This window comes from Emys orbicularis, chromosome 14 (assembly GCF_028017835.1).
Source record: "Emys orbicularis isolate rEmyOrb1 chromosome 14, rEmyOrb1.hap1, whole genome shotgun sequence".
Lineage (NCBI taxonomy): Eukaryota > Metazoa > Chordata > Testudines > Emydidae > Emys > Emys orbicularis.
In genome coordinates, this window is record NC_088696.1 from 43,551,151 (window position 1) to 43,575,564 (window position 24,414).

General features: G+C 49.3%; 1 protein-coding gene across 1 annotated transcript in view; it reads right to left on the reverse strand.

The window, feature by feature from the left end:
* Positions 1-13,545, reverse strand: part of HYDIN (HYDIN axonemal central pair apparatus protein) — a 383,856-nt gene extending 370,311 nt beyond the window's left edge. The window contains 4 exon segments of the mRNA XM_065416810.1: positions 1,215-1,349; positions 8,014-8,133; positions 11,847-11,972; positions 13,426-13,545. Of these exon segments, the coding sequence (XP_065272882.1) occupies positions 1,215-1,349; positions 8,014-8,133; positions 11,847-11,972; positions 13,426-13,545 (501 nt within the window).
* Between the last annotated feature and the right edge of the window lie 10,869 nt (positions 13,546-24,414).

Below are 24,414 nucleotides of genomic sequence, written 5' to 3' on the forward strand. Positions count from 1 at the left end.
CACACGCAGCACTTCCTCTCCCTGATTGACAACTGGAATGTAAGCAGGCAAATGTCTGCAGGGCAGCATAGCTGTAAGGCCTAAAAACAGAGTTTTTAAAAATCATCTCCTTTTCCCCAGGCCAAAATGAGGAGAGGGAGAGATGAAGAATAGGTTTCCCTAATCTATTGCATTCCTACAGGTATAACTGAACATCTGTGTATGTGTCTTCCCACTCATACATACAGATCCCGTATAAAAAAGGAGAAATAAACAGCAGCAATGTAATCCCAACTGTGGCCTATCAAATACCAGAATTCCACGCTGTCCCTAGCCAGTTAGTCTAAAACAGTGATTTTCAAACTGTGGCACATGGACTACAATCAAGACATACACAGGTTGGTTAAAAAAAACCTCAGGCCTAAAGAATTATCGAACTTGAGTGTCTCCATTTTTCGGTGTCCAACCTGAGATACCTTAAAGTTGCCAGATTTTCAGAAAGTGCTGAGCATCCCTCCACTGGAAATCAGGCCTCTTTCCAGGGTCCCATGTTGGGCCCCCAAAATCACTGATTGCTTTTGAAAGTTTAGGCGTTGGTCTTTATAATTGGCTCAGTAAGTCAGAATATGTACAGTCATGCAGAAAGCCCTATGTTTGATTGTATGGTGCATAATCTATCAGCCCACAGGTGCTTAAGGTGTTCTCTGATAGGAGTTACAGTCCAGCGGTTCTCAAACTTTTGTATTGGTGACCCCTTTCATGCAACAAGCCGCTGAGTGTGACCCCCCCCTTATAAATTAAAAACTTAACCAAATTTAAAATATTTAACACCATTATAAATGCTGGAGGCGAAGCGGGGTTGGGGGGGGAGGCTGACAGCTCACGACCCCCCATGTAATAACCTCGTGCCCCCTGAGGGGTCACGGCCCCCAGTTTGAGAACCCCTGAGTTACACCTTAAATCCCTTAGGTGTTGAAGGATGAAAAGAGCCCCGAAAATAGGTTGGCAGATTACAGAACAACAGGCAAAAGGAATGTCCAGTCTGTTAAAGGATCCCTTCACCAAGGAGTAGTGGGTGCTCTACTGCTATCACAGTAGGCTGGGTCCAGAGTAACTCCACTGAAATCAGAAAGGTTACTCTGGATTGACACCTGTTTTACTGGCCAAAATCTAGCCCCTTGTGTGCATATTCTATGTTTAAAAGGCACTGATCCCTTTAAGGGTGGCGATGGTACCTTGTTCTCCTCAGGAGTGAAGAGGATGCGGAAGGTAGACGCCATGCCCGGTGCTACTTTGTGACCCACATCATTGGGACTGATAACTCTGAAGTAAGGAGAACTCTCCAGGATGACTTTCACCAACCGGGGAATCTGTAGGAGACATGTAAAATATAAGATTATGCAATCCGCATGGAAGGGCAAAGAGAAAGAAATCATCCTAGTCATCAAATGGGGATATTGATCCTTAGCCACCTTTGTAAAGCACTTTGTGATCTAAAGATGGAAAGTGCTCCCTAAAGGTTAAGTGCAATTAGTTGATTATAGGAGAAATGGAGAGACATTAAACTTTTTGGATGTGTTGAGTTTGAGTTGGCAGTGGGCCATTTATTCTATTCAATGTTGGCTCTTGCACTGCGCTCATCACCATAGTACCTAAGCACCTTCCAGTACCTATTGAGCATCTGGGGATAGGTGTGCATGAACCTGCCCACATCTAAAGGCCCCTCCCCCAACCTAAGGAGAGGCGCTACCAGACCTAGATCTCAAACAATTCCGGGGGGGGGGCAACAAATGATAAGACAGGGATGAGAGTGAGGGTCACAGGGTCAAAAGCAGGGAGCCAGAGGGGGACACCTTCCAGTAGTGCATTAAGCAACGATTAACATTGTCACATGTTGTTTGTTCTCTCATCCTCTCCCCGGGGGGGGGGGGGGAAGTGTGTGCAGTGGAGTCTTTAACTTTGGTAGGGTTTTTCTGTTCCAAAGAAAGTTGCCACATAGTCAACTGGGCAAGCAAAAGGAAGTAGACAATCAAGGAATCCTCAGCATACATATAAGTAACTGGAGCTGTGAGAACAAAGGAGTTCATCTAGGGATGAGGAGCAGAGGGAGAAGGAAGGGAGCAAGACAGCCTTGGGAAGGCACTGACTGACATCAGAAGAGACGGAGGAAGAACCACCCAAGAGTTGACAAAGGAACAGCTGAAGAGAATGAGAGGAGAAGAGTCACAAAAGCCCAAAGAGTGGGAAGTCAGAAGCAGAGAGTTACTGACTGTCTAAAGAAAGATTGTGGTTACTTGGTTTCCCCTTGGGCATGCCAAGAAGGCTAATGGCATTTTGGGCTGTATAAGTAGGGACATTGCCAGCAGATCGAGGGACGTGATCATTCCCCTCTATTCGGCATTGGTGCGGCCTCATCTGGAGTACTGTGTCCAGTTTTGGGCCCCCCACTACAAGAAGGATGTGGAAAAATTGGGAAGAGTCCAGCGGAGGGCAACAAAAATGATTAGGGGGCTGGAGCACATGATTTATGAGGAGAGGCTGAGGGAACTGGGATTATTTACTCTGCAGAAGAGAAGAATGAGGGGGGATTTGATAGCTGCTTTCAACTACCTGAAAGGGGGTTCCAAAGAGGATGTATTTAGACTGTTCTCAGTGGTACCAGATGACAGAACAAGGAGTAACGATCTCAAGTTGCAGTGGGGGAGGTTTAGGTTGGATATTAGGGAAAACTTTTTCACTAGGAGGTGGTGGAATCTCCTTCCTTAGAGGTTTTTATGGTCAGGCTTGACAAAGCCCTGGCTGGGATGACTTAGTTGGGGTTGGTCCTGCTTTGAGCAGGAGGTGGGACTAGATGACCTCCTGAGGTCCCTTCCAACTCTGATATTCTATGATTCTATGATCTGTTTATTCTGTTCTTTAGGGGGAATGCTACCTTAGTGTGTTTCCTGCCTCAGGCTATGTTACTGTCCTTGACTTGTATTCCAGTTTCATTATTAAAAACTGGCATGACTTCTTTCAGAAGATTCTGCTGGTTGGTAAGTTCATAACCAGACGGCAGTTAAAGCTCAGTGGAGCCAGATTCCCGAGTATCTTGTTAACACACAGGAATCCTTGCATGGCATTTTGCAATGAGAGCTGCCCTTCATGATACTGGAAGCAAATAGAAAACAAACAGAGGTTTACTGGTATTGGCGCAGCAAGCCTAAAGCATGAAATCTACCACTGAGAGAAACTCAAATGAAAAATTTTAACTGACAAGCTGGAAGAGCTTCACAAATATGCCACAAAATCCAATTCATGCTTAGGAACATAGGGATTTCCACATGTGATCAGACCAGTAACCAATCACTGATGGTCATCATCACTGTAAATGCAGATGATCCTGAATCCTTCAATTATACCTTGTGGAAGGCTAGCTGTAAATTGTGTACAAAAGTCCTGTGTAATCTATTCTCTAATAAAATAAATGTACAGAAGCATTTTCTGCAGAACAAACAATGAAAGCCTCTCTAAGCACTGCTCAGAAAGAGCCAGAGAAAAAGAAAGCAATTTTACAATGTATAAATAGCAGCAATAAAGATGGACTAAATCATTCCACCTCTGTATTTAAAATATTAGAGAGGCCACATTCGGAATACTCGGTGCCTTGAACTTGATTTTCACAAAGCAGAGCAGAGTTATAATCACAAGTGCATTGTGTGCAACTGTCAATTCAGAGATCTGAAAACTAGAGATAAAACATTCTAAACTAACCGCTGGAGTGTCTTGTTACATTTATACAATGAAAACTATTTACAAAAATAGTCAAATTAAAATGTAAGGGCATCTTTTGGGGGTTTATTAACAACATCCTTGTGGTATTAAAATACAGCAAAGATGCATGTGGAATCTTCACGACTGTTAATGCTACAGTATGTGTCAGGGTCCCTATTACACCAGTGCTGTCTCACTGAGGTCTCACTAGCTTCCAAAACAGATTCATTTTGGAACAACAATTCCACACTGTCTCATTCACACACAGTCTCTCCCTCCCTCCCATAACTATACCTCCCCAGCTGCAACTGTACAAGTTGCAGCTGGGAGCTGCAGAAATATTTATGCAGACGTTCTTTTCCACTTAAAAAGAAGAGTTAACTCTTTGTCTGCTGGCTGGTATTTGGCAAAGATGAACATCATTTGCTGCCACATCTACATCACTCTGAAGTAGTGCTGTTGCAATGGTATGCCTGTCCTCCAAAGGACAACTGTAGGGGAATGCAGCAGAGAAGTGGTCGAAGAGGGGAACTGAGGCAGGGTTTGTTGGAGAAGTGTATACAGGTAGGGTCAACCCAAGTAAAAATTGGGATTATACTGTAGATCATACACAATCTCTCGAGGAAGCTCCTTCCCTTTTGTTTTGGGAATCCACGTGTCACGGCTCAGCCATATTTCCAATATTCCTCCACTACCAAAATGAATGTAGCCCTAAGCTCCTCACAGCATCTTTCTCCTCTCCTGGGACACTCTCTAGCACTAGTTCCCTTTAGCCTCCCTTGTCAACACAGCATTTCCCGCAGTATTCCTAGTATTCCTGTCATCAAATTGCCCCAGGAGGCCCTAGGACTCCTTCCACGACCTCCTACTGCCTCCATAACAGCAGAGCTTCTCGTTAGCCATTACTCTCGGGCAGGCTTCATTTCATCCTCTGATCTGTCGTATTTTACAATTAGAGCTGGAGAAGGATTTGTTCCTTTCCACTCTCTCCTATACACTTTTCCATCCTCCTTGCACCTGAAGGTTTATCACTAATATGCCTTTTCCTTACAGGACTGGATCTCTGATTACTTTTCACACTTTGCCAAACAAAACCCTGGGGCATCCTGGAACACTTTCTAATTCAGCTCACTTTCTCCCTCCTTCTCACTATCTTTTCCCATGGGATTCTTTCCGGCATACACCTCCTTCAAGCAAGCTTATTCTCTGCTGAAATTTCAAGTCCTCATTTTCTCCCTTTTCAGCCCTGATTATAAATCAATGATTCAAAATTGCTGAGATCTTTCAACTGCCTCCCCCCTCCCACTCCTCTCAGGGAAATCTCAAAATGATCACAAAGTTATTTCAAGCAAAGGCAGACACTGTGTGAGCGCTCTGAAGGTAAAACAGAGCCACTCCCCTCAGAAAAGGCGTGGCACTGAGAGGGCTTCTGAAATCTGTTCATAAGCATGCAATTAAAAGGCATTCTGCTGCTGCCGGTAAGTCAGTCTGTTCCCATTTCTGATTTCAATGAGCAGTTCTGGACTGATTTCATTTTACCCCAGTGTATGTGAGAGGGGAATCAGTCCCTGTACTTGCTCTTAGTGATTGATAAGACATGTCAGTTCAATGCAGAGACTGCATATGTTACTAACTCACCTCTCAAAAGAGACTAACATTACAAACTGTGGGTCAGTTCTGGGCCCAGCGAGAGAGTCTGGGGAGCAGAGCGCATAGCAACCACATGCAATGGGGAGGCTTTGCAGCCACAAGCATGTCTGGGTATCCTGAGCTGGACCAGTCACAGGCTAAGCCCAGCCCTATGTCTATTGGCAATCGGGTGGTGGGGGAAGACGTCAGGTAGGCAATGCCATGCTGTTGTCCCAGAGGGAAGCAGACAGGTTCCTCCCCAGGTGAGTGACAGCCAGGAGGCATGAACAGGCCACATGGCTCAAGAAACACAGCTCTGAAACAGGATTGTCAGTGGGGAGAGGAGAAGAGGCCATTGGGAGGAAGATCTCCCCGAAGGAAATCACAGGGTATGGGAGAATCTCCTCCAGCAACTCCCACCAACCCAGCCTCTCCTGTAACACAATACCTGGAACTCTCCCTTCCCCATGCAGGAGAGGCAGCCCTAGGGTGGCACGGACTTCTGCCACATCACGGACTGACAGACAGAGTCAGGATTGAGACAGGGCTGCTATGGGCAGGGGAAGGGAGCTCCTCTGCCTAATTCCCCACCCCCAGCAGCTCCACATCATCCAGTAGGGTCAGCTGACTTCGGAGTCATTCAGTGAGGTGCATTGCTGGCGCAGTGATTTGGCCCCGTACAAATCGGGAACACTTCAAAGGGGAGGGAGAGCCTATGTGAGCTGAGGCTGACTCATCCGTCCCCAGTTGAGTAATGATGCAGAGACAGAGGCTGGTAAACGGATTACATCAATGTGAAGAGATCATATTAATTACAGAGAGGGAATAAGCGTGAAGGAAATCACCTATTTTAAGAAACAATCCAAGTGAACAATCCTGACATTAACAAGCAGGGATGAGGACACCAGGGCTGGGGCCCCACTGTGACAATTCTTGAGTAAAATAGAAGACACCTGTCAACACGGAGCATTTGCAGACCAGGGGAAGATGAGCTGAGACACCCTAGGAGTCACTACACAGCAGCATGGTAACCTGCTGACCCCAGGGGGCCTGGTGGAACCCCAAAAAGAATGTTGGCATCTAAAGCACAAGGTTAAAAAAGGTCTTGACCAGAGCCAGGATGCTCTTGCTTCATGCCAATCCATCACTTAGTAGGCAGGCAGGGAACATGTGGTGGGTGTAGTCAGAGTACGGCTGATCAGTCAGGCATGCTGCAAACTAGCTGCGAGTAGCAGAGAAGCCGTACTGGGAATGCTGCAAAGAGGAAATTACTGGCAGGAATTGAGCCTTCTGGCCACATGGGCTCGTGCTGTTGTTCCCTGGCCATGGGAGGACAGAGAAGGCCACAGCATGTGCAAGGCTGAAGCCCGGAACACTCTGGCACCACCTTAGAAACATAGCTCTCCAAAGGAAGGAAATCACCAAAAGTGGTTCTTAATCGGGCTAACTACTTTGGAACAGACCCCTCCATGAGCGGGGACACAAAGGAGGAGCGAGCCAAGAACCCCTCCCAAGACTTCCATCTTCCCTGGGTTGAGACAAGGCCCCTCTGCGTGGTTCAAGCAGAGACTAAGCAGAGTCCATGGAATGAGAGGTGTATGGGTGAGTGTTATCAGCAAGCAGGAAACTCTTCTTTCAGTTCATCACATGGCAAGCCTAAGATGTCCTGCACTTCCTGTCAAGGCCCATGTCAACAAAGGGGACCAAAAAGGAGGACGAAATTAGCCTTGAAAAGGAAGAGGTGAGCTTTAAAAAGTCATAAAAATGGGCACTTGGCACATCAAAGGATAAGGGCCTACATCAAGGGAGCAGGGAGCTGTTTACCACCACTTTATAAATGGTATTTTCTCACTGTGCGGGGCAGCTACAGCAAGGACAGGCCAAACCCAAACCCTAAGAACGGGTTCCCTTTGGATTTCAGGAGAAAAGGCGGTTCTGAGCCTATCCCCACACTGAACCTGCTCCTTTGGCTTGGGTTGTAGATCCAAATACCAGAAAGAGACTCCTCTCCCAGTCCCGGGGCCTGTTCCAGTCCTGGTGTCAGAGGAACAGCCCCCAATGGAGACAATGAGCTTGCACCTCCTTCCACCAGAGCGACATTTGGACCCTGGTTCAGAACAATTCATGAAATTTTGGCACCATCAAACACAAACCTTGCCCTAACTCAGCTTTGGCCCCTTAACCCAGAGTAAACCTAATTTGGATCCTAATCCAAATACTACCCCCCTTAGGCAACACAGTCACAAAGCAGGTCACACAAATGAGAAAGATTAGACCTAGTCAGTCTGAAAGTTTGATTTTCAGGCTCACACCTTCACATGAAGCCTTTCAATGTCAACTGGCATTTATGCCTTCCAGTGCAGTAGTTAAACATCTAAGTACCCAGGATAGGGGTGCAAGATCCATTTGCATCAACAAATCAGAGTTTTAAGATGCAGAAAAATGTGTGTGCTACACACTGAAGCATCAGGCACTTAGGTGCACAAATTTAGCAGGTAGGTTACAGTCACTTTGTAACTATAGCTATCAGAAGCATCTTATTGTATGTCGTGCTCCAACACTGAGCTGATAACACGGTGATCAGTGCAGTACACAACCTACAGAAATTAGACAACACCATAGACTGGTAAAGGTCCAAGTGATGGCTCTTACCTTGTCATTGTTCCTCAGAATCAGCGGGACTTCATAGATCTCACAAGGGGCATAGTTCTGAAATACCACCTCTGATGGGAAGGGCTGAAACAAGCTCTGCTCCAGGTCAACTGAAGAGAACTAAAGATGTAAAGAGACACTCAGTAAGTAGACACAGAAATGCTGGGAGGAATGGGGTCATGAATGCAAATTCTGCATTGCTCTTTAGCAGGATGCAAGCTAGACCATCTCTATAAGCAATTATATAAGGTTTGCAGTGAACACTCCCCAAAAGAGCCGTGGAACAACTGAGATCAATGAATTTACAGAGGACCCCAATGGAGATACTCTAGAGATGATTGTTGCCCATTGACTTTATAGCCTGCATTCACCCGGATATAAAGACATCAGGGTCCAGATCCTCAGATATTTAAAATGCCTAACTTGCATAGGAGTAAGGCATGGGAATTAGGCACCTAAATGCCTTTGGGGATCCCATGGAAGTTATGTGCCTAAATGCCTTTGAGGATCTGGGAGGATCCTATGGGAGTAAGGTACTTAAATGCCTTTGAAGATCTGGCCCAGGAGACTAGAGGGCAGAGATTTTTACTGTCAGTAAGGAAGGCGACCGAGAGAAGCAATGCAGCAGCTGTTCAGAGTTCAACAAAAGATGACAGAGGACAAGGCTATATGATTTCACATTACCTTGGTGTCACTGGAGGATTTGAATGAGGACAGAACTTTGGTTACATAATCTTTTCTGGTGAGTTTTAAACCGGAGCAAGGAGTACTCAACTTTGTCCTTTCAAGCCTGTGTTGTTTCACGCTGTTCTTTGAGCATGTCCAGCAACGTGCACTGACACAAAGAACAGGGGGTTGTGGGGCAAAGCAGCACATATTAGGAGGAGATTCTTAGGTTACCCTAAATATTTTAATCTGTCTAGGCAGGTACCATCTCCACATTCTAATAAAGAGGCATCCTGCACCAAGACCCTTGAGGGACATCTGAGTCTAGACCAGTAGTTTTCAACCTTTTTTCATTTGTGAACTCCTAAAAAATTTCAAATGGAGGTGCAGACCTCTGTGGAAATCTTAGACATGGTCTGCGGACCCACAGACTACAGGTTGAAAACCACTGGTCTAGACAGAGAAGGCTTGCGTGATGAAATCCTGGCCCCACTGAAGTCAATGGGAGTTTTGCCATTGACTAGTGGGGCCAGGTTTTCCTCCATGGGTGGGGGAGGATTGTCAGTGTGTGCTGTCAATTATTTCTGGTCCCTGGAGTTTGGATATGTTCCAAGTTTCCTGTGCTATTTAGGATAGTTCTCAACCAATTTGTTACAGGTTTCGGCTGGGGATTTTCTGTTCTGTAGAACACTTCAGTAATGTATCCTCTTGGAATAGGTATTACATAGTGAGCAAGAAACCAAGTTTAAACGTTTATCCTGCTGAGCATGCATCCAAGCTGTCAGAAGGTGCATTCCCCTATGCAACCTCCATGGTATCATGACCCTGAAGGTCTCCAACCTGGGTTCACCTCCCTGTCTTACCCAGCAGCTTGGTACTAAACAACCTACGGAGAGACCATGAAACCTGAACCTATATCAGGAAGGCCTCCCCTAGGCCCTGACTGGAGAAACAATGGGACATCTGATTGGTCAGAGCTTCCTATTTAAACCCAAAGGAAGGCACAGGAAGTTATCTGCACAATTGGGCTCTACCTGGCTGCAGCCTGGAATGCTCGCCCAGCTCTATGTACTGTGACCTGCCTGATTCCCAGTATCCTCACCTTGGCCTGACGCCTGGTGAGAGAAATAGTGCCTGGCCCCATCCGAATTAGTTCATCTGGTTCCCCGTAACCTGAACACAATCCTTCATGTCAAGGGCTGAGAACCAGGCCCCAGTGGGGGGGAGAGGAAGGGGATAATAGAAGCCAGCATCACCATACATAATTTGGACTTTCGGATAAAGCTATTTAGTATGCACAGGTCTAGAATGGGGCAGCACTTCCATCCTTCTTGGGGATGAGGAAGTAAGGGGAGTAGAAGCCTTCGGTCTCTATGGCGCCTGTTGCAAGAAGAGCTTCGGCCTCTTGTTGGACAAGGCACTGATGGGGAGGGTCCCCTGGAGGTGTCTGGGTGGGGGTGGGGTGAGGGAAATGATAGAAATTTTATGGAGTGTCCATGGTGGATTATTTCCAGGACCCCACGGTCCATGGTGATCTTGTCCCAGTTGTGGGTGAATAGGGCAAGACGGCCCCCAAAGAAGATGTGTGGGGCCACAGATGGCAAGGGGGAGGGTTCGCAGCTCTCAACTGACACATCAGAAGTGTGCCTTGGGTTGCCGGTGGGTGAGAGTCGAGGAAATGGCTGTGGCTGAGGTCATGGGTCGCTGACGCTGGGACTGGTGGTGCTGGCGTGGGGGTTCCTGGTGCCGCTGCTAGTACAGCGGGTAGGGTGCATATGGCCGGGGGTGGAATTCTTGGAGCTGCTGTTTGTGCTGACGGCTGGAGTATAGATCCCCAGCGTAGCCCTCGAATCCTTTAACGAGTGATGGTGCTCGTCAGTCTTAGCATAGAACAACTTGTCCTCGTAAAAGGGGAGGTCCTCTGTGGTCATTTGTACCTCTCGAGGGAAACCAGAGGACTGTACCCAGGACTCGCAGTGCATGAGGACGCCTTTGGCAAGTGAGCACGAGGATGTGTCAGCTGCATTGACCACCATTTGGAGGCTGACTTCATCTACAAGTGCCCTTCATCCACCAGCGCCTGCAATTGCTGCTGCTGGTCTTGGGGTAGATTGTCCTTGAACTCTGCAAGTGTAGGTGTTAAAATTGTATTTCGCTAGCAGAGTCTGATAGTTGGCAATGTGAAACTATGACACCGCAGAGGAGTAGTGGAGGCAGTTGGGAGCAAGAGTCAGAGCTGTGCCTGGATATTGGAGAAAATGTCGGCTCTGGTTCAGAAAAGCCCTCGGAGTCCAAAGATGCCTTCGGCAGCGGGGGAGCCAGCAGTGCGGACGGACCATGGTGTAGTGTGGGCATGACCCTCTCCAGCTGGAGCAGGACCAACTTGTCTCCACAGTGATGGGCCAGAGAGCAGTGGCAAAGGTGGGTATGGGAAGCTCCAGTTCCTCCATGGAGAGAAAGGGCTCCAGACCGCCAGGGGTCCGAGGAGTGCCTCTGGAGGCTGCTGAAGACCGTGGTGGGGTCCCTGGAGACAGCTGCACTGAAGGTCTCGGAAATAGCAGTGGGATAGGCGGTGCAAATGCAGGAGACGGCACAGGGCCGGCGGGTACCGGGGCCATTGACAGGGCCGCTGGATCCTTTTTCTTCTTACCTGTCCACAACTGCCAGGTCCAAAGCATGGGAAGTGCTGGAAGGTGCACTCACCACCGGTGATAGACACTGCACCACCAGTTCCAATGCTAGAGAGCTTGGGGAAACGCATGATGCACATGCGAGTCAACAGTCACTGTTATGAAAACCTTCCAGCTCTGGCGCATGGCACACATGTGCACCCATGATTGGAATACATATAGAGACCATCACTCAAAGAAGAAGAAATGAAAATCCAGACAAACTCCATTCATTTCAACTGAATTCTCTGCATTCATACTGGTGGAAACAAGATCAGAATCTGGCCCTCTGACCGCAAAAAACATGGAGCCTGAGACCCCTCTGACTTACACCAGTGTAAACTAGGAGTAGCTCCATTGAAATCAGTGACTGAGAGGACAGTCAGGCCCAGTGTGTGCAGGATTTAAACAAGTTGAATCCCATGTACTGCATCACTGTAAACATCACATCAAATAGAAAGAAAAAGGGAGCTGGAAGGAAGGGCAGGGAAGTGCTACCTTTTGATGGGAGGTTTCACTCATGTCTAAAAGCTCAATAATCCGAGGTGGCCGCATCTCATGAGTACTAGCCAGCTTCTGCTCCGTAGTAAGAGACATCTCCTTTAGGAAGGCAGATGGAGTCAGCTGCAATTCAAAACAACAGGAGCCAGAGCTATATAAATGGCTTTTCTTGTTACAGTGCCGCTGATAAATAATTTGTGTTCTCAGCCATTAGGGCAGTCCTGGAACTCCACTAAGTTCCCTGCTGAAATATTTAAAACTGGTAAATTAATTATACCGAGCGGAATATACATGCACTACCTGAGAGATTCCGCCCTGTTTGTCTCTCTGTCAGCCATGATTGGAAATGACATCTGGCTGAGGAATTTGATTTGTTGGGGGTGGGGGGGTGTTCCTTTAACTTTGCTGGCTCAAGCACGTGACTTGAAAGGAAAACAGCCTGTAAAATCCCATGGCTACAATTTTACACAATACTCACGCAAAGACCCATGTAGGGACAACTTCTCTGAGGGAATTGTCAAGGCAAAGCATAAAAGAAATGGAGCGACAAGGTTCAAGGAAAGAGGAATGGCCCAAGTTTAGATCATCTAATTTTAATCAGCAGTTGTCTGATCTTGCTTTATCCTTATAGCCTTCTTGATGGAGCTCTAAAGAGCTGTTTCCATGGTATGAGCTAGCATTGGGCTGAATCCTGCTCACCTTATCTCAAACAGCAAACCCCATTCACTAAACATGTGGGTAAAAGGGGCTGGGTTTGACCCCGACCCTACAAGCCCTTTATAACGTGATTAGTCCTCACTTCACGTGACATGAAATCAGTGGCCCAGTGGATCCCTGCACTGGAACTGAGGTTGGCACAGGGTTCATGAGAGGGCAAGCTGGCATGATGTCATTTCTGTATTCCTCTATTCTGGACTTGGTTCAACCCCGGGCACAGATTACAGGAGCCTGAAGACTACCCAAACTTATGCCCAGCTGCCAAAGGCACTTAGGGGCTACTACATCAGCCAGGAATAGCTGGAGTGCAGTGGCACTCAGGCCAGGCTCCCTTCTCTCCCAGATCATCCTTGACATTCCCCAAGGGCTAGTGCAGGGATAGGTGTAGGGCCATTATGGTGTCTTGGCGCCAGCTGGAGAAGCCCCTACACCAGGCAAATTCCCCAGGGCTGCTGGATCTTACAGCAGGGTGGGATGAGTTGAGGAATAGTCTCATAAGCTATGGCTTGCATAGCAAGTTCCTACTGCACCAATCACCGGAATCACTCCACTAGTTAAGGACCTGCTTCCAGTTTAAACTCTGAGGAGATGGCTGTTGTGCTGGGGTTCTCCTTTACTGCAAGGTCTGTGGTGAGGGCTGATGAGAATCCTCCCACTCCTTTCCTCTTACCCACCCCTTCCTCATCCATTGATCCTGGATCCCATAAAAGTGGCTTCCTGAAGTCAGAAGACAAAACAAAAGGGGGGATTACCTCCTCCGCCTCTTTGTGGGAAAGGTGGGGGGCGGGAACTGGCACTATGGGGTCCCTCCCCACCGCTGATGTTGATCGGATATTCTAGCCATGTGTTAGGTACTTACAGTAACAGCCTTTTCTTCCTCTCTGACAAGTTTAGGATTACGAGGGGCCACAACTTTGCTCTGGAATCCTTCAGGCATCTTGGAGGGCCCTAAGGATTGATGAACCTTGCTGGATGGCATCCTCACATCATTTCTTAGCTCATCTGGAATAAGCAACAGCGCGATTTTTAAAAGCCAAAAAAATCCTTGGAATTAAAAGTCCTCAGCAACAACAGGTACGAGGCCCAATTTTCACCTGCTGCATGGGCCAGAGTGTAGACTCCACGGACTCAGAATGGGCATTTTACAGTCACTTTGCTCAAGAGCAAATGATGATACAAGGTGTAAGGCTGCAGATACCCTGGGAGACCCATGGGAGCGTTCTAGTTTACAGGGCTTTAATTTTTAAACCTCTACTGCTAGATTCTCCTCTCACAGTGGAACAAGTCAGAATAACACCCCCGAAGTCAATGGAGTTACACCAGCATAAAACATATGTCAGAGGTGAGCCATGCACACGGCCTCCCTGATCTCACTCCCTTCTCCACCATAAATGCCGTCTGCCCCGTCACTAACATGAGTTAGGGTAGGTCTACACTTACCCGGTAGTTCGGCGGCGAGCGATCGAACTTCTGGGTTCGACTTATCGCGTCTTGTCTGGACGCGATAAGTCGAACCAGGAAGTGCTCGCCGTCGACTGCGGTACTCCAGCTAGACGAGAGGAGTACCGCGGAGTCGACGGGGGAGCCTGCCTGCCGCGTGTGGACCGAGGTAAGTTCGAACTAAGGTACTTCGAACTTCAGCTACGTTATTCACGTAGCTGAAGTTGCGTACCTTAGTTCGAATTAGAGGGTTAGTGTAGACCTGGCCCTAGTGTTTGTGCAGGGGCTTGTGGGAGCGGAGTATTTCCATAATCACTGGTGTATTTTCTCTGGGAGTTTTGATCGAGTAAGGACTGCAGCGCTGGGGTGGGACTGAGTGTAATCCCAAGCCGTGAGCACCAATTAAGACACTAAAGGGTGGCAGCAGCCTCCACTGTGAACCTCATTCTTGGCAGCCAGTGGCTCTAGAGAGCCAAGGATTCATTGACCAAACCCTCATCCTGCCCCAGGAAACCCTTTCAATTGTATCTCAGATACAGCCTCTGTGGAGCACCGCATGCGAGAGACACAAACACACTGACACTACTGCCAAATCTTGCACCACGCAGGCCCAGCGGTTTTGCTTTTTGGGCCCAACAGGAAGAGCAGGGACAGGGGATTTTGGACCTAGCAATCCAGGGCTGATGGGGTACGATGGCAGCAGCTCTTTGGGATGGATATTTCTCTCCTGAATAATCACCCACTTTACAAAGCATGGACGGATAACAGTGAAACCAGAGGAAATATGCTCAGAGCCAAACTGCCCAATGGTATCAGTGAGATCCTCAGGAGGAGGGGAGAATAAGGAAAAGCTATTTGAGTTCACCTAAATAATACATTTAAAAAAAATACAGTCGGAGCTGGCATGCACCCAGCTAGCCCCATCAGCGAGTGGGTCTGCTCTGCCATGTCTGGAAGGAAACCCTCACATCATTTCCTTGACACATTAATGCTGTTTAAAACACTCATGTCCCTCTCACCTGGCTGCTGAGGAGGTGGGGCCTATAACAGATACTCTGTTTTTTACCATTTCAGGAAGTTGTTAATGTTTTTAATTGAGAGGAGGGCAAAGGGTTAGGGTTAGCATATTAAAAAAAAATATTTAAAAAAGGGAAGAAAGAGAACCCGGGGAACTAGAGACCGGTCAGTCTCACTTCAGTCCCCAGCAAAATCATTGAGCAGGTACTCAAGGAATCCATTTTGAAGCACTTGGAGGAGAGGAAGGTGATCAGGAACAGTCAACATGGATTCACCAAGGGCAAGTCATGCCTGACCAACCTGATTGCCTTCTGTGATGAGATAACTGGCTCTGTGAATATGGGGAAAACGGTGGATTGGGCCAAAAGAAATCTGAGGAGGTTCAACAAGGACAAGTGCAGAGTTCTGCACTTAGGACGGAAGAATCCCATGCACTGCTACAGACTAGGGACCGAATGGCTAAGCAGCAGTTCTGCAGAAAAGGACCTGGGGATTACAGTGGATGAGAAGCTGGTTATGAGTCAGCAGTGTACCCTCATTGCCAAGAAGGCCAACGGCATATTGGGCTGTATTAGTAGGAGTATTGCCAGCAGATCGAGGGAAGTGATTATTCCCCACTATTCAGCACTGGTGAGGCCACACCTGGAGTATTGTGTCCAGTTTTGGTCCCCACACTACGGAAGGGATTTGGACAAATTGGAGAACGTCCAGCGGAGGGCAACAAAAATGATTAGGGGGTTGGGGCACATGACTTATGAGGAGAGGCTGAGGGAACTGGACTTATTTAATCTGCAGAAGAGAAGAGTGAGGGGGGATTTGATAGCAGCCTTCAACTATCTGAAGGGGGGTTCCAAAGAAGATGGAGCAAGGCTGTTCTCAGTGGTGGCAGATGACAGAACAAGGAGCAGTGGGAGAGGTCTAGTTTGGATATTAGGAAACACTATTTCACTAGGAGGGTAGTGAAGCACTGGAATGGGTTACCTAGGGTCCGGTGTTGTTTAACATCTGTATCAATGACCAGGATGTAGGAATAGAGCGCATACTGATCAAATGTGAAGATGACACAAAGTGGGGGGGGGGGGGCTGCCAACACTTTGGAGGATAAAGCTAAAATTCAGAGGGATCTTGATAAATTGGAGAACTGGGCTAAAGACAACAAAATGAAATTCAACAAAGACAAATGTAAGGTGCTACACTTAGGGAAGAAAAACCAAATGCACGAATACAGAATGGGGGATAACTGGCTTGGCAGCAGCGCTGCTAAGAAAGATCTGGGAGTTGTGGTGGATCACAACCTCAACATGAGTCAGCAATGTGATGCTCTGGCAAAAAAAGCAAATGCAATTTTGGTTGCATTAACAGAGGCCTAGCATGGGAGTGATAGTACCGCTCTACTTGGTGCTGGTTAGGCCTCAGTTGGAATAGTGTGTCCAGTTTTGGTCACCAATGCATAGAAAGGATGTGGAGAAACTGGAAAGGATCCAGAGGTGAGTGACAAAGATGCTCAAAGGGCTGGAATGCAAGTCATATGAGCAAAGGCTGAAGGAACAGGGTAGGTTTAGTTTGGAAAAGGGGAGACTGAGGGGGGACATGATAGCGGTCTTCAAATATTGAAAGGCTGCCATAAGAAAGATGGAGAAAAGTTGTTCTCTCTTGTCACAGAGAGCAGGACAAAAGGTGATGAGTTCAATCTACAGCACAGCAATTTTAGATTAAATCTCAGGAAAAACTTCGTATCTGTAAGAGCAATCGGCCAATGGAACGACGCCTAGGGAGGTTGTGGGAGCGCCTTCACTGGAGGTTTTCAAAGGAGGCTGGAGCCATCTGTCTTGCATGGTTTAGACACAACAAATCCTGCATCTTGGCAGGGGGTTAGACTAGATGACCCTTGGGTCCCTCCTAACCCTGTGGTTCTAAGCGCACTACCCCATACTGCACTCACTGCTTCTAGTGGGGGAAATCCAGGGCTGAATTGCCTGGCTAATGCGCATGTAAAATCTCAGCCACACCATTGCATTTACATGGGGATTCCCATTCAATATCAGTAAGTTTCCCAGGGACATGTCTGTTCAGCCAAGTTAACATTAACACATACGTTGTTTTGGGGGAAGGGTAAAATGTCACTTGGGGTCTGTCTGTCTACAATACAAAGAAAAACCTGTAGCACCAAGTCTCAGAGCCCAGCTCAATTGACTCAGACTCACGGGGCTCAGGCTGCAGGGCTAAAAACAGAAGTGTAGATGCTCAGGCTGGGGCTGGAGCCTGGGCACTAAGACCCTCCCCCTTGTGGGGTTTCAGGGCCTGGATTCCAGCATGAGCCCAAGTCAGTTGACCCAGGCTCTGGCTAGGGATGACAGGTGTCTGGTTTTTGACTGGAACGCCCAGTTGAAAAGGGACCCTGGCGGCTCCGGTCAGCATAGCCGCTAAAAGTCTGGTTGGCCGCAGTGGGGCAGGCAGGCTCTGTGACTGGCTCCGTGCAGCTCCCGGGAACCGCAGCCAATGGGAGCTACGGGGCTGGCGCCTGCGGGCAGGGGCAGCGCACAGAGCCCCTCGATGCCCCTCCGCCTAGGAGCTGGAGGGACATGCTGCCGCTTCCCGGGAGCCATACGGACTTCCTCTGTCCCCAGGGCTGCCTGAGGTCAACGCCGCCTGGAGTCTGCACCCTGAACCCCCTCCAGTGCCCCAACCCCCTGCTCCATCTCAGAACCCCCTCCTGCACCCAAACTCCCTCCCAGAGCCTGCAGCCTGCACCCTCTCCCACACCCTAACCACCTGCCCCAGCCCTGAGCCCCCTCCTGCACTCCGAACCCTTCAGTCCCAATCTCCTGCACCCCAAATCCCTCATCCCTGGCCCCACCCCAGAGCTCAAATGCACAGCCAGAGCCATCTCCCACTCCCACACTCCAAAGCCCTCAGCCCCACCCCACAGCCCGGAGCCCCCTCCTGCACCCCAAACCCCTCATCCCCAACCCCAGTACAGAGCCCTCCGCCCCCGCCCGCACCTCAACCCCCTCCTGCACCCCAAATGCCTCATCTCTGGCCCCAGCCCAGTGAAATTGAGCGAGTGAGCAAGAGTGGGGGAGAGCAAGCAAGGGAGGGAGGGGGGAATGGAGTGAGTGGGGGCAGGACCTCAGAGAAGGGGCGGGACAAGGGCGGGGCCTCGTGGCAGGGGCGAGGCAAAGATTTTCGGTTTTCTGCAATTAGAAAGTTGGCAATCCTAGCTCTGAAGTCACACAGGGCTCAATTGGTGTGAGCTGCAAATATATCACACAGAAGACATGCTAATAAAGAGAACTGCAAAGAGGACAATACAATTTTAAACAGCCTCAGGGGCTGGATCCTATAAGGTATTGAGGACCATCAACTTCCCTTGACCACAGCTGGACTTAAAGGCACTCAGCATCTAGCAGGATCTGTCCCATATACAGTTGGCTTTGAAAAGAAAAGCATCATTCCAACAGCAACCTATGGAATAACAATTACCCCTCTCTGCCAAAGAATACAGCAATGCGAACTGGTCTACACTGACAACGGACATCAGCATAGCTATGTTTCTCAGAGACATAGGTAAGCCAACCTAACCCCTGGTGTAGACAGTGCGAGGTCAACGGAAGAATTCTTCTGTCAATTTAGCTACCTCCTCTTGGGGAAGTGGATCACCTACACCAACGGGAGATCCTATCCCCGCATTGTAGTAACTGTCTACACCAGGGATTCTCAAACTGGGGGTCGGGACCCCTCAGGGAGTCATGAGGTTATTACATGGGGGGTCGCGAGCTGTCAGCCTCCACCCCAAACCCCGCTTTGCCTCCAGCATTTATAATGGTGTTAAATATATAAAAAGTGTTTTTAATTGATAAGGGGGGTCGCACTCAGAGGCTTGCTATGAGAAAGGGGTCACCGGTACAAAAGTTTGAGAACCGCTGCTCTACACGGAAGTGCTACAGCAGCGCAGGGACAGCTGTGCCTCTGTAGCATGTTAAGTCTACACAAAGCCTTAAGGAGGAGGAGCTCTGTCCCCCTTGGGAATGTATCAGAATAAGTCACGTTACAACACCATAAATGTATAAGCTGCAGTGTGTCAGAGGAAATCTGAGATGTTTAGAAAAGGTAAAAGAACAGGTTGTGTAAGGGTCACTAAGGATTATTTTAACGGAAGAGATTAAATAAATACAGTCACAAAGTACCACTCACAGCAATCCTCAAGGGAAAATCCACAAGGAGATGCTATATCCCAGTCCTGTGAACAATGACATGCGCTTCTCCAGTTCTACTTCAAGGGTCATCATTCGAGTTCATTCTAGTCAAGAACTAGACGCCTTCCCCACTTAGCCCATCTAAACTTCACTGATCTGTATCAATTGTCATTAAATACACAGGAGCAGATTTTCAGCTCTATTATCCAAACACACTGTGATTTACAGCAGAGTCCAGCAGTCAGGGACTAGGACTGCCAGTCAGGAGGTTTGAATTAGGAACATAGGCCTGGGCCATTGATCCGGTCCCCTGCTATTGCAGGCAATCCTGTCATATAACCCCATTCATTAACTCCTAGTCTCAGCTCTGCCACTGATTTGCAACAGTAAACTGGGCAAGTCATCTACCCCTCCTGTGCCTCAGCTCCCCATCTGCAGATTAACAATAATGATGGGCTAGCCACTTATGTGACCTAGGGATGAAACATGCTGAGTGGGATGGTCATGTGCCAGGCGCTCAGATCAGCAATGTGGCCGGATATCTATCAAGCAAAATAACACTGAAGTTGAAAGAAATTTGTCTACTTAAAAGTTTTAGTGTTAGATGCACCTAAGAGTAAGACTTAGGAATGCGGTTTTAGGAACTAGTGTGATTGTCTGGTTATTCTGCTCCTTCATGCCATATGTTAGTAAACTGCATAAGCACTTAGGGAGGGGATACATTTACCTTCCTCTCCAGCACCTCCCTACTCACCTTTTTAAGATGGGGGGGGGGGCGAATAAACATTACATAACAGTCTAAAGCAGGGAGACTTCCAGACTGAGACTTGGGAGTGGCAAGCGGCTCTTTAATGTGTCTCCTATTAAAACACTGTGATTTGATTATAATGTGTCTCCTATTAAAACACTGTGATTTGATTATTAACCAATCTAAGTTATTAGCCAATCAGGATGCTTTTACTATGTTATTAACCAATTACAGAATACTTGGTCCGTCTTTTTGCTGTGACAATTATGTATATAATAAAAACAGTAAATGAAACAATGAATTCACACAACTGTGGCTCTTTTGGGTAACAATGATAGCTAATTTGGCTCCTGAACCACTGAGGTCTGAGTATCACTGGTCTAAAGCAAGGACTGTAAACAGGCTGGATAAAGTCCCTAGGCCCCAATCCTGCGAGATGCCGATTGCCCTCAGTTCCCAACTTTTCACTGGATCAGGTTCTCACTTTGCATGTCTGAACCCTGCCCCCCCACCAGTCACTGTTTGTTGACTTGAAGGTGAGAGCTGCTTTCGGAAGGCTCCCAGGATCAGGCCCTTGAGATGTAAGACCACTTGCTAATAAAGGGTCAAACTATGGCACTGCACAGAGAGGTAAGGGCGTGCAAGGCATCCTCTGACACCCCATGCAGGAGGTAGCAGCACATGGAGGGACATAGCCTGTGCAGAGCTGGTACATTCGTCCTCTACGCATGTTGGTGGGGTAGGGAAGGGAACGAGAGAGGAGACATGTTTCCAACCCCAGCCCGGGAAGTAATGGCCAGTGTACCTGCAGCAGTGCTCCATGGGATCTGGCAGAGGTTACTTCCCCCTTGGAGAAAGGGAAAAGCCAGGACTCTGGAAATCACAGTCTTCCTTCTGGTCTGCTCCATGGGCAACACAACAAGGGCAAAGGCACCATTTAGTCCTAGTTAAGAATACACGGCCCAACCCAGTAAAGTACTGAACATGCTTTGATTTCAGTGGGATCTGCAAATACAGTGCACAGGCAGCACCTTGCTGGGCTGCGTGCATATTTTAATCAAGAATAAAGAAACAGGCCTATTCCATTGTTCAGTTCAGCTCCTGCAGTGTCAAGCACAGTGTAAGAACTCTGATAGACAGAAAGGCCAATCTGACAGTCCAAAAATGGATGGTGACATTTTTAGGGCATTCACACACATTGACTGTATGAGGATACTTGGGTACAGCAGCTCCAGGATTTATAAACCGTAACACTATGCCTTACAGGCCCATAGTCATTCTAGAAGGAGACCTAATGGCTCAAGCTGAAAACACAAACATCAAAGCATCACCCCCGACGTCTCTATGGTGAGAGTTTATAATGGTACTTCAATGATAACTGGGTTATTTGTTCCAATCTTGAACTGTAACTTGCTCCACTTTTTCCTGTAATTCCCAAGTTTATATTTCTTGTACTTTGCCAACCCCCAGCTCCACACACTTCTCCTGCCCTAGAATGGGGACACTCAACATCTCTCACGGCCATGGGGCTTCTCCCGCTTGTGGCCTGTTTTATGTCATCCCCCTCTGCTTGGGGAGGAAGAAGGCATTTCACACTGGTCACCAGGTAGGGCTGATCTACAGCCTGCTCTTAAAGGCCCCATCTACTCCAACAGCTACCACCGAGTCACAAGCTCCAGCTACAACAGTTCAAAGCTACAGTCCAATTCCATAACTGGTTAAAACCCTGGAGTGTCCAAGACGTTACCCAAATACTGACAGACAGTTCAGTCCTGTCTGTGACACAACTGCTCACCATGTGGTAACCGAATTCCCTGGCTCAGTTATGGCTGGAGAGCAAACGGAGCCTTATTCTCCTTTCGCTTCATCACTCAATACCTTGGGAAGTGCAACTCAATCTCCTCCTTCTGCCATTTTGTAAAGGCCGGATTTACTTTTTGGGAGGCACTGCTGCCTGAGTGAACTCGGATTTCTAAACAACTGCCTGCTGCATGGCCCAGAGGACTAGTCGCCTTTCACCTGTATGGCTGGCTCTACTCCAGCTCTGGTCAGCTGTGACTGAAAGCCGTTACCTTCCAATGACCATCAGTGGCCTGCGTCAGAACATGGAACACAGCAGGTGGAATTTTAAAAGAGGCACTGACAGCACCAACCGCTGCAGGGCAGCTTCTCTTCCCTGTGCAGGAAACTTCTCCTTGTGTGCAACTGACACGCACCCGGTGTGCTGCTCCATCCCCTCCTTGTGTGTGACCAACACGCACCCGGTGTGCTGCTCCATCCCCTCCTTGTGTGTGACCGACAAGCACCCGGTGTGCTGCTCCATCCCCTCCTTGTGTGTGACCGACACGCACCCGGTGTGCTGCTCCATCCCCTCCTTGTGTGCGACCGACACGCACCCGGTGTGCTGCTCCATCCCCTCCTTGTGTGTGACCGACACGCACCCGGTGTGCTGCTCCATCCCCTCCTTGTGTGTGACCGACACGCACCCGGTGTGCTGCTCCATCCCCTCCTTGTGTGTGACCGACACGCACCCGGTGTGCTGCTCCATCCCCTCCTTGTGTGTGACCGACACGCACCCGGTGTGCTGCTCCATCCCCTCCTTGTGTGTGACCGACACGCACCCGGTGTGCTGCTCCATCCCCTCCTTGTGTGTGACCGACACGCACCCGGTGTGCTGCCCCATCCCCTCCTTGTGTGTGACCGACACGCACCCGGTGTGCTGCTCCATCCCCTCCTTGTGTGTGACCGACACGCACCCGGTGTGCTGCTCCATCCCCTCCTTGTGTGTGACCGACACGCACCCGGTGTGCTGCTCCATCCCCTCCTTGTGTGTGACCGACACGCACCCGGTGTGCTGCTCCATCCCCTCCTTGTGTGTGACCGACACGCACCCGGTGTGCTGCCCCATCCCCTCCTTGTGTGTGACCGACACGCACCCGGTGTGCTGCTCCATCCCCTCCTTGTGTGTGACCGACACGCACCCGGTGTGCTGCTCCATCCCCTCCTTGTGTGTGACCGACACGCACCCGGTGTGCTGCCCCATCCCCTCCTTGTGTGTGACCGACACGCACCCGGTGTGCTGCTCCATCCCCTCCTTGTGTGTGACCGACACGCACCCGGTGTGCTGCTCCATCCCCTCCTTGTGTGTGACCGACACGCACCCGGTGTGCTGCCCCATCCCCTCCTTGTGTGTGACCGACACGCACCCGGTGTGCTGCTCCATCCCCTCCTTGTGTGTGACCGACACGCACCCGGTGTGCTGCTCCATCCCCTCCTTGTGTGTGACCGACATGCACCCGGTGTGCTGCTCCATCCCCTCCTTGTGTGTGACCGACATGCACCCGGTGTGCTGCCCCATCCCCTCCTTGTGTGTGACCGACACGCACCCGGTGTGCTGCTCCATCCCCTCCTTGTGTGTGACCGACACGCACCCGGTGTGCTGCCCCATCCCCTCCTTGTGTGTGACCGACACGCACCCGGTGTGCTGCTCCATCCCCTCCTTGTGTGTGACCGACACGCACCCGGTGTGCTGCTCCATCCCCTCCTTGTGTGTGACCGACACGCACCCGGTGTGCTGCCCCATCCCCTCCTTGTGTGTGACCGACACGCACCCGGTGTGCTGCTCCATCCCCTCCTTGTGTGTGACCGACACGCACCCGGTGTGCTGCTCCATCCCCTCCTTGTGTGTGACCGACACGCACCCGGTGTGCTGCCCCATCCCCTCCTTGTGTGTGACCGACACGCACCCGGTGTGCTGCTCCATCCCCTCCTTGTGTGTGACCGACACGCACCCGGTGTGCTGCCCCATCCCCTCCTTGTGTGTGACCGACACGCACCCGGTGTGCTGCTCCATCCCCTCCTTGTGTGTGACCGACATGCACCCGGTGTGCTGCTCCATCCCCGTCTAGTGGTGGCTGGGCTACATATAGAGGTTGATGAGCCTGCTACAGTCTTAGCTAACAGTTGAGTCTTTTAGTTCAGTCAGTAGAGGCTGATGCTTTGAGACCAACAGGTCAGTTTCAGTCCGGCTGCTGCTGACTCAGCCAGGATGCAGCATTATGTTTGCAGATCCACTCCAACGCAGGGCTCCAGACAGGGCCGGCTCCAGGCACCAGCCGAGGAAGCAGGTGTGTGGGGCAGCACATTCTAAGCGGCGGCATTCCGGCTATTCAGGGGGTGGCAGTTCGTCGGCCGGTTTTTTGTTTTTTTTTTGCTTGGGACGGCAAAAAAGGTAGAGCCGGCCCTGGCTCCAGAGCTCCCCATAAAGCAGATTAACTTTGAAAAAAGCATCTTTAGCTTCCCTTGTTCCTTTTCTATTGATGCCCTTAAGGACTGTTTCTGGTCACCTCCTCTTCTCTCTCGTCACCTCCCCGATATCTACTACAACCTCTATGAATGACCCTCAGACGTACTTTTCTGGACCAGGCTCTCCCCGGCTGCCCAGTAT